The sequence below is a fragment of the Zeus faber genome, assembly GCF_960531495.2.
Source record: "Zeus faber genome assembly, chromosome: 2".
NCBI classification, from domain to species: Eukaryota; Metazoa; Chordata; class Actinopteri; order Zeiformes; family Zeidae; genus Zeus; species Zeus faber.
Window position 1 is genome coordinate 30,618,599 of NC_137189.1, and position 10,253 is coordinate 30,628,851.

At 40.7% G+C, this 10,253-nt stretch overlaps 1 protein-coding gene across 2 annotated transcripts; it reads left to right on the top strand.

Annotated features, from left to right (window-relative positions):
* The first annotated feature begins 841 nt into the window (after nt 1-841).
* Nucleotides 842-9,108, top strand: wdr12 (WD repeat domain 12). Of its 2 annotated transcripts, none has more exons than XM_079996899.1 (13): nt 842-956; nt 1,758-1,852; nt 1,985-2,079; nt 2,593-2,699; nt 2,962-3,077; nt 3,188-3,342; nt 3,958-4,010; nt 4,497-4,573; nt 4,663-4,803; nt 4,882-4,987; nt 7,027-7,159; nt 7,730-7,802; nt 8,923-9,108. In XM_079996899.1, the coding sequence occupies exons 1-13, from the start codon at nt 916-918 to the stop codon at nt 9,069-9,071; spliced, it is 1,341 nt and encodes a 446-aa protein (XP_079853025.1). In that variant the 5' UTR covers nt 842-915; the 3' UTR covers nt 9,072-9,108. The 2 variants fall into 2 exon arrangements, with proteins under 2 accessions (XP_079853025.1, XP_079853026.1); XM_079996900.1 differs by having other exon boundaries at nt 3,958-4,003; nt 4,488-4,573.
* Nucleotides 9,109-10,253: the final 1,145 nt, after the last annotated feature.

Sequence of the window (10,253 nt, forward strand, 5' to 3'; positions counted from 1 at the left end):
AAGATCATAGTTGGTGATGTGGTACTGAGCTGCATTATATTCAGGAGTGTTTCTTATAGTCCCCCCCCCCCCCCCCCTCATGTATGTCAATAGGGAGGGCAAAGAATTAGAAACATGTCTCAATATCATTTTAAGTACAAACACATTTAATTGATCTCAGTCATAAACAATTGAATATACATATTTCTGGCTATGTCAACATAAACGGAATATTTTAAAATTCATAGAAGTATAAATGATGGCAGAGCTGGTGTTGTTGCATTACAGGTGTGCCTGATGAAGTGTATAGAATGTGTGTATATATTAAGATCTTGGACTTTTTTCCATCCCTGCATGGAAGTTGCAGTAATACAGTGGGTCATGACTAAAATCGTAGTTCCTCAAGTTAAAATGGGCGATATGCAACAAACCTAAAAAATGAATAAAAATGGAAAGGAACACCGCCGTACAACAAACCTAAGAGTTTACCGAGAGGTTTTGTCACGTACAGTCAACCCAAAAAATAAAACAAAACCTCTTAACAAGTCACGGCCGCAGATGGGAAATCGTGCAAGTTTGCATACAAATAGTAAATAAAATCCGCGCATAGACTACCGGGGTGGGAAACTAAACATTTCCAGGAAAATATAAATGTATAATATGTTGTAAATAGCTGATCAACGTCAGAAATCCTGTGGGAGCCGACGAATCCCACTCGAACGCACCGGAGAGAGAGAGAGAGCGAGCGGAACATGATCAGACATTACGGATGGAGGCCCGATCCGCGCTGCCCGATCGACCTCTCTGTCGTCGACGGCTTTGGCCCGAACCACCACGTGGTGGTGGTGCAGGGGGAAGCACGTGTCGGGGGAAGTGGGAGCAGGTTGTTTATCGAGTCTCCGCTTGACCAAGAGGGAAAGCAAAGGGAGTACAAAAATGTCCCAATTACAAGCGAGATTCTTCACAGAGAACAAGAAGTAGGTGCCGACTTTCCGCTCCAAGCGTTTGTGGATACGTTGTGGTATCCGTACGGGTGTCCGTGTGAGAGCGCTGGGTTTGACTGGTAGTCAGTGTAGTTGCTGGGGCAGTAGCTTGTGGATTTTAGTAAACACGTTGCCAATCGGCCCGCTACATTCTAGTCCTCGACGTCTGCGCTAAATCGAGTTGTTCGACGTCCAAAATTCCGAAATTCCTTCTTTTTCACACGTCAAACGGGTAGGGTGCAATAAATGAATGTAAGGGTCAATTCCAGAGGCTGTTCCTAACAAAGTAGGAAGAATGTAATAACAAAATCGAATTATATGATTATCGAAACATATGTATTTTTAAATAAATGTGATGGTAAAATAATATAATCTAAATCGGAAAAATACTGTGTATATACAAGGCCAAAAATTAATTATCCATATTTAAAATATATGTATGTATGTATGTGTATATATATATATATGTGTGTGTGTATATATATATATATGTAGTATGCAGCATAGTATGTGTCGTGTCCTGATAGCGAATAATGATATAAACATAATAAGTTTATTGTGCAATGATGTGGATGAATATAGATATACAGTATATATTGAATTCTGTATTGAATAGTTATACATTGACAAATCAGTGTCCATATTGAATAGCTATGTGTTATTTGACACAATGTTCAATAGGATGTTTTGCGGATCTTTTGACTGACTGCCAAGTTATCATGTCTGTGTTTGGGTCACGTTGCAGGGGTGAATGGTAACCCAAGTGCATATCTTTTTTTTTTTTTTTTTCTCAAGGTATGCAGTTGATGACGTGCCTTTCTCCATCCCGGCTTGCTCTGAAGTGCAGGACCTCGGCAGTGTCATCAACAAACTACTGCAAGCTAAGAATGGTAAAACAAACTGACGGAATAAAGGAGGCGCTTGTGTTTATTTTACTTGGGCTCAATAAAATGTGTTCAGTGTAATGTGAGCCTTTGCTCGAGAAGTAAAACGTGGACTAATGGGTGTCTCTCGTTGCACAGCATCTCACAAACAGGTTGAGTTTGACTTCCTGGTCAGGGGCCAGTTCCTCCGTACGGCGCTGTCCGCTCACATGGAGACGGAGGGCATATCCACGGTACGACGACAACCCGACCGCTTCCTCTGTCACATTGGAATTAACGTTTGACCGTCTGGCCTCACACTGAATCTGTAGCCTGCTTCACACTGAACACAACTAACTACTAGAACAAGGTGGAAGTCCATTCATACTCATGCAACAAGTTTTGGTTCCGCACTATGATTGGAAGTGACGTGAGTCACGAGATCTTTATTGGAACTGCGCTTAAAACTAAGCAAATAAGTCACCTATTTCAAAATAATTACATTAATAACATTAACGTTAAATAAATCAATTTTTATATAAGTGAACTCTGTGTGTTTCAAATTTTTGCTCACACTTTGAAAACACCGTATAAAGGGGGTTTGGGATATTTTTATATTCTTATCATTTGAAATTGGTAAATGTCCAGCTCAGCAAACCACTAGCTGTTGTTCTGGAAAACTGCGAAACTCAGACGCAGTTCATCTGACTGCCGCATACGATTGTGCATTCGATGTGAAGCCACCTTATGTATCTGTGTCTTTGCAGGAAGACGTAGTAGAGATCGAGTATGTGGAGCGAATCACTGCCCCTGAGCCCGAGGAGTGCATGATGCACGATGACTGGATCAGCTCGGTTCACGGAGACTCTGAATGGTGAGACAGTCTGACATCGCACTGGGTGACTGGCATAAAAATTTTAATAAATATTTTTCCCTCCAAAAAATCTCCAAAAATCGAATGCCATGTGAAAACATTATTTGCTTCCATGTCCAGTAAACCCCGATCGGTTGAACAAGGTAGAATCCTATCCTGTCCTCTAGTGGACAAGTGAACACAAGGTTCAAATAGGTCCGATGCCGAAACAAGTGAAGTTTGTTTTGGCTTTCAGGCATTGAATTTGTCTCCCCTTGGGCAGGATCCTGACGGGCTCCTATGACAAAACGGCCAGGATCTGGTCGGTGGAGGGCAAGGCGGTGATGACAGTCGCCGGACACACCGACGTGGTTAAAGACGTGGCCTGGGTCCGGAGGGGTGAGCGCCGCGGAGAATCTCAAGATACTTTTAACAGGTCGTAGATTCTGAGGCAACACCTTCACCTTCAAACCCCCCCCCCCCCCCCCCTCTTTTTCCTGGGTGTCCAGATGGTCTGACCTCCCTGCTCCTCACCTCCTCTCTGGACCAGACCGTCCTGCTGTGGGAGTGGAACTCTGAGAAGAACAAGGTGAAGGCCAGACACTGCTGCCGAGGCCATGCAGGGAGCGTGGACACCGTTTCCACTGACCCCACTGGGACAAAGGTACGGAGGAATGGGGGGGGATCGTTTAAAAATAAATGGCTGTGGAGCAATGCTGAGTTCCATCAGGACTCAGCAGCAAAAGTAGAGAATTTCAGAGAAGACTTCAAAGAAGGGGCGGTTTTTCACACAGTGTTTAATCTAAATAAGGACGAAAGTAATCCTACTTAAATGAATCCAGAATTAAAAAATGCCTTTCTGAGAGGATGCTTAAATTAAGATGAATTAGTTCTAGATTAGGAAGTCCTACTAATGTAATGACGGACTAGTCAGCTCCTTCTGTCTGGTCTTGGTGCTGGTCTTAGTCCAGGTCGACCTGGAGGCCACGCCCATTAATCCAAAGATTTAATTTCAGCCTTCACTTAGATCTAGATCATCTTCCTTCTGGAATCAGATGTTCTCAACCAAGACTCGGGCAAGTCTGAGACTGTTTTAAACCATGACTGAGAACAGCCATTTCAGTTTGTCCAGATTAAAAGTGGGATTTAGTCTCCGATTAGACCTCGTCTGTGTCTAAGAGTATAACGTGAAAGTTCTGCAACCAACATTTAGTGTTATTAGGATTGCAACAGCTGTGTTTTGTTAATCATGAAAACTGTTTCTGTTTCTCACGCTCAGTTCTGCAGCGGCTCCTGGGACAAAACGCTGAACATTTGGTCTGCAGGTGGGTTGTAGAAATGTGAAACAACCTTGTCCCTGTTAAGTTGTTTTCAATCAGTAGGTTTAATTTATGAATCGTGAGCGGAACAAATTTGTAGGTGGGGGTGTAATTGGAGCTACTAAAACATGAACAATGCCCAAAACTGTGTAAAACTGCCTCTAATAATGTTTGACACAATTTGGGGCGCTGCTCAAGTTCGAGTGGCTCCTATTTTTCTCATGTCCAAATTAAATTGACACTTGTTCAAGCACGTATGTTGTGACAATTATCTTAATATCTTGATATCTTCATTAACAACAAATATTTTTGTTTTGGAATGTGTGTACTTTGGGACATGGCATTGTCTAAAAGTGTTCCTGAATCTGGGGCTCGACTTTAATTTGGCAGAATTTCCTCTACAAATATGAGAATCGTACAAAGGGACTTATAAAAGAGAAGGACGCCTAGAAGGTTCTATTCGAAACCTCACCCTCCCCTGCGTCTCCAGTGCCCACAGAGGCGGAGGACGTGGTGGAGGAGCCTCCAAACCGACCCAGGAAGAAGCCCAAGACGGAGCAGCAGGGTCTGACCAGGGTGAGCGGGGTCGCGCTGCTCCACCTTTCACTCCGCCGTCGAGGTTTCGGTCATAATATGGCAATGAACTGAGCGTTTCCTCCGCCCAGACGCCCCTGTTGACGCTGGCGGGACACAGCGAGGCGGTGTCCTCCGTCCTGTGGAGCGACAGCGAGGAGCTGTGCAGCGCATCGTGGGATCACACCATCCGAGTGTGGGACGCCGAGACGGGGGAGCAGAAGAGTGCGCTGGTGAGGGCCGGGTGGTGGGAGCCCTGGTCTCTTTTGAGAGGGGTGCACCGGACTGATGCTGGTCCCTTTGTCTTCCAGACGGGCAGCAAAGTGTTCAACTGCATCTCCTACTCCCCTCTGTGTCGACGGCTCGCCTCTGGAAGCACCGACAGACACATCCGACTCTGGGATCCCCGCACCAAAGGTACCGCCGCACTCCACGGGTGTTATCTTCTCCACGTCATCATACAAATGAACATTAAATATTCATTATGATTAAGAATTTAAGTCTTTTTTTTTTCCCACTTCCCCTTACAATATTGGAATTTATTTTTTTACGATTGTAAAGTCACTTAAGTGGTCTGGGGTAAGTCAGTAAATCATTATTTGTATGTCACTTTTAAAAACGTACTGTTAAAGCCAGAGAGAGTGGGCATACATTGTCATCAATTAAAATAGAATAAATGATAAAAACAAAATTATTATAGATTAGTAAGGGCCTCACAAAGTAAGAAGCGCAATAAAAATTGAGTTGGACACAGGACGGACAAATTCAAATGTATAGGAAGAAAACAAGGGGCTAAGGCTTTATAAAAAGGTTAATAGATATACATTTTTAGATAAAAGTTTTCAGGAGCTCTTCTCCATGTCATCACTATGGATACTAATTATTTTGATCATTATATTATAAATATATATACAAATTTTATTATTATTATTATTTTTTAAATAGCACATCCATTGTTGCATATTACACAAAGTGTTCAACAAATCTGGATGAAATTGTTTTGGTTCTTATACATTCATATAGCCTGAACACCCAAGACAAACAGTCTGATCCCCCTCCCCCACACATAGTGTCGTGGGGATTTTCAATAAGATAAATCATTTTAAAAAGCTTTCATCAGAAGTGAAACTGTGCAAGATCTTTAAAATAAGAACTAAAGGGCTGCCATTTCTCAAAAACAATTCATTATTAAAACCATTGAAAGAGAATTTCATCTTCTCAAGCTGAAGGAGGAACATGACATTCTTACGCCAGCGAGAGATGGAAGGGAATCCCTCAGACTTCCCAAGAGCGAGTATCCAGCGTCGAGCAGATAGAGAAGTAAAAGCTACAGTGTCAATCTCTCAGAATCATTGGTTCAAGTTCACGTTCAAGAGATGATTTGTCACATACATATACATACGTTCTGATACAGATTCTTAATCAGTTGCTTTTACTGAATACCACAGACTGGGGTCATTAGAAATGTCAACCACTGACAGTCATTTTTTCACTTCAAGAAACATGTCACATTAAACAAAAGAAAAAATTGAATTAAAAGCAAAGTAAAAATGGTATTAAAAGTCAAAACTGTCAAATATATATAAATAGCCAAAGAATACAAAACAGAATTGGTCAGATATATAAAAATATACAAGATGTGATACGCACAGGATAAATTGTTATGGGTATATAGGCTATGAATTATAACTCCTACTATTGTTATTACTAAATTCACTTAAGCTAAAACTAAACAAAAAATAAAACCAGAAAATAAAATGTTGTCCAATAAAGTAGAGAGTAGCATAAGTACAACCCCTGAATTTGGATTTAGAACTCATAGTGGTCCTCTGCCATGTCATCTACGTTATTCCTTCTTTTTATTTAGCATTGACTAGTTTTTTCTATTATTGGCAGCTGTGGAAAAAAAAAACAAACACAAAAGGGGACTTGGTGCTAGAGAGTAGTGTTTCTCAAATGGGGGTACTCGTGCCCCTACTGCAGCGGTACTCAGGAAAAAAAAGTTATTCGCTATATATATGTTTAAAAAACACATACAACGCACATACAGCACATCATTTATGTTTATTTTATTTTTTTTCTCCCAATGCCAGTGAAAGGGGTACTCGGCTGAAAAAGGAGGGGGCACACTACTTAAAAAAGACCCCACAAAATCAACCCTGATTCAATCTAAAACCCGCCTATTTCACAGACTCAATACATTTAGTTTCTCTCGTATTTATTAACAGCCAACAGTTGTTGTTGTCAGAATTGGTTCTATTCCCAGGGCAGACACAGCATGGTTTTAAGGGCATGCGTATTGCATGCCCTTAAAACCATGCTGTGTCTGCCCTGGGAATATTGGAATATATAGTTGGAATAGTTGGAATATATAGTCATGGATTTGTTACTAATTTATATGAGAACTTTGCACATTCACGTGGATTTTTGAGGCCAGTGTCTTCTTTTGTCCCCAGACGGGTCGTTGGTGCTGCTGTCCCTCACCTCCCACACGGGCTGGGTCACAGCGGTGAAGTGGGCGCCGTCCCACGAGCACCAGCTGCTCTCTGGATCCCTGGACAACGTGGTCAAGCTGTGGGACACGAGAAGGTCTTTACATCTACTCAACTGAATCTCAATGTGTCTCATTTACTGGTAGACATAATGCCCAAAAAAATCATAAAAGATACAGGGTGTCCAAGTTCAGTTTGCCAGAATGATTTAATCCTAAAAAATTATTTAAAAATACATTGAAAATGTTGCAATATACAATAAACCTAAAAAATGTATTTGAAAAATAGAAAACAATGGACAATTTATTAAGTGAATCTACTTTAACTCACTTGTGTCACCAGCTTGATTCAAGAAATAGTATTAGCTGGGTTCTTAGCAGGTCCTTGAGGTGCTTGAATTTCACCCTCAGAAATGCTTCTGCGTTGCTGCTCAGTGCTTTTGTGCTGAAGTGCTTGAAAGGTTGTGGAAAAACAAACTTAATTGTCTGTCCGTCTGTCGATAAATAATAAATATTTAATAAATTACTACGATGTAAGTAATAATGTTGGTAAATTAAATGTTTTTTGTTTTTTTTTGCTTTTTTGCTTTTGAAAAATAATTAAAGTCAGACCAAAAGGACAAAAGCTGGATCATTTATCCGGTCTCATGAACGTTCTGCCGTTTCAGCTGCAAGGCTCCTCTGTACGACCTGGCGGCTCACGAGGACAAAGTGTTCTGCGTGGACTGGACGGAGAGTGGGGTAAGACGCACAAACCTGGTGGAATATGTATATCAAACGGCGCAACCGAAGAAGTACTTCAAGTCACTGAAATGTATTTTTCTTGTAGACTTAACAACATGCTGCGCCCCACGCGGAAGGGGGTTTAATGAAACTTTTGACATGGCCCTCCTGTTCCAAAGACTGTAATTTGTCAGTCATTGTGTTATAGTCTTACAGGTTTCTGACCAGCTCCTTGAGGTGCTTGCATTTTGACCTCATATAAACCAATATAAATAGTAAATTAATTTCAATGAGACTTACTTTACGTCATATTTTCATTAAGAAAGATCACATTGACACTCTATCATATTTGTTTTGTGTGAGGTCCTTCAAAATGACAACAACTGTGCTTACAAAAGAACTTGCAAGTCCTTGAATTTAGTTTTGTAATACCAGAACTAACCCTGGTGTTATGAATCCTTTTAATTAATAATTAATACTGTTAGAATTCTTGGGCTAAAGAGAGATTGTGTTCAGAACTTGAGCTGCTGTCATCATCTTGACATTTTAGTTGATGATAAATTGTCATACAAATGAATATTAAATATTCATTGTGATTAAGAATTTAAGTCTTTTTTTTTTCCCACTTCTGTGATTTGCTTTCAATATTGGAATTTTTTTTTTTAACGATTGTAAAGTCACTTAAGTGGTCTGGGGTAAGTCAGTAAATCATTATTTGTATGTCACTTTTAAAAACGTACTGTTAAAACCAGAGAGTGGGCATACAATTGTCATCAATTAAAATAGAATAAATAATAAAAAACAATTACGGTATTATAGATTAGTAAGGGCCTCACAAAGTAAGAAGCACAATAACATTTGAGTTGGAGACAAGACGGACAAATTCAAATGTATAGGACAAAAACAACAAGTAAGGCTTTATAAAAAGGCTAATAGATAGAAATTTTTAGATAAAGTTTCAGTCATCATCATAACTTTGATTGTATTAAAAGGACAGGTTGGCTATTTCTTGAAATGCGGTTGTTTTTGTGCTACAGTATGAATAGTTACAAATGACAAGAATATATGATGACAAGATGATGTGAATGTACAAGAATATTTGATTTTTCTTTTTCTCTTTCTCATGTGTTTGTTTCAGCTGATGTTGAGCGGAGGAGCAGACAACAAGCTGTACACCTACAGATACTCACCTTGCCAGACGGATGCCGGGGCATAACACCACCCATCCAACAGAACAGAGATGGAGATAGAGACGGCACAATGGATACAGCTGTGGAGTTAAAATGATATTTTGGAATGGTCTTACACTCTTGGCGTTAGACGGCTGGCTGATTATTTTTCTTATTTGAGGGGTTGGGGGGGGGGGGGATGTGTGTATCGACAAGTGTTTTCTTTCAGTTTGTCTTTGTTTCATTCGAATGGCTGTTTTAAGATAACTCTATAAATTGAATGTCTACTCCCCTCATGGTGGTTCTTGGATGTGACATGGTCCTTTCCATTTATGTCAAATAGATATTTTATTGTATACCGTTTTGTGTGCTCGGTGTCATTTAGCGTCAAACCAGTTGTTGGGGATTACGAAGACACAGTATATGTTGCCAGTAAAGGCTTGGAGCAAACCACATTCCACATGCCTTTCATAACCATTATGTGTTTTCCACTTCCTCCAAAACTCACCTGTTCTTCTTTATGTATTGACACTGGCAACAACAATAGTCACATGCAATACATTTTATTTAAAGAAATAATAATAATAATAATATCATATATGTTGAATGCAACGCATTTTAAGTGTGTGAGAAATAACTGTATAGTGTTCATTTATAAAGTGGAAAGAATTTGGTTTTGACAAACCATTTGCATGTTTATTAGATAGTAATTAAGCAATGCCAATAATTAGTGAAATAAGTTGGGTAAAAAAAAATATGAACGTGACTGACAAGTTTAATAAAGGGAGAAAAAACAAAAACGTTTTCATAAATATTGTTAATAGTAATTAAAAAGAATTATTGCAGATCATATTTTCAAATGATACTTCACCAAACGTGCCTGTCGTCACGGTATAGCGCCGTGTTCCACGAAACTCGGAGATGTGTGTTTCCCGGGCGCCAGACCCCCACTCAGAGCTAAAAGTTCACGTCAAACATTGACGGTTTTTCTGGGAAAACGTAGACGTACCGCAAACCTGTTTGTCTGCCCTGCGCGCCACGTAAAAGCCTTTCGCAGATTTGAGTCGAGTGGGTGACATCGGTCCGGCCTGTCTGCTCCCAATTTTCGACTTTTAAACGGCCGCATCTTCACCCCCCCCCGCCGCCCACAACCCCAACTTGGGTGTGTAGGTTTTCCGAGTTCCAACGCCATTGGAACGCAGCATAAAGGCCGACTTCCTTCCTGGTGCGCGGCGGCGGCAGCGCCCCCTGGAGGCGGAGCGGCGCCACGGCTGCTTTGCATATCCTGTTCCAGTGACTC

Coding starts and splice junctions, on each gene's coding strand:
- wdr12 (XM_079996899.1), top strand. CDS start 916: ATGTCCCAATTACAAGCGAGATTCTTCACAGAGAACAAGAA. Junction 3,343..3,957: donor CTGACCCCACTGGGACAAAG/GTACGGAGGAAT, acceptor TCTCACGCTCAG/TTCTGCAGCGGCTCCTGGGA. Junction 7,160..7,729: donor AAGCTGTGGGACACGAGAAG/GTCTTTACATCT, acceptor CTGCCGTTTCAG/CTGCAAGGCTCCTCTGTACG.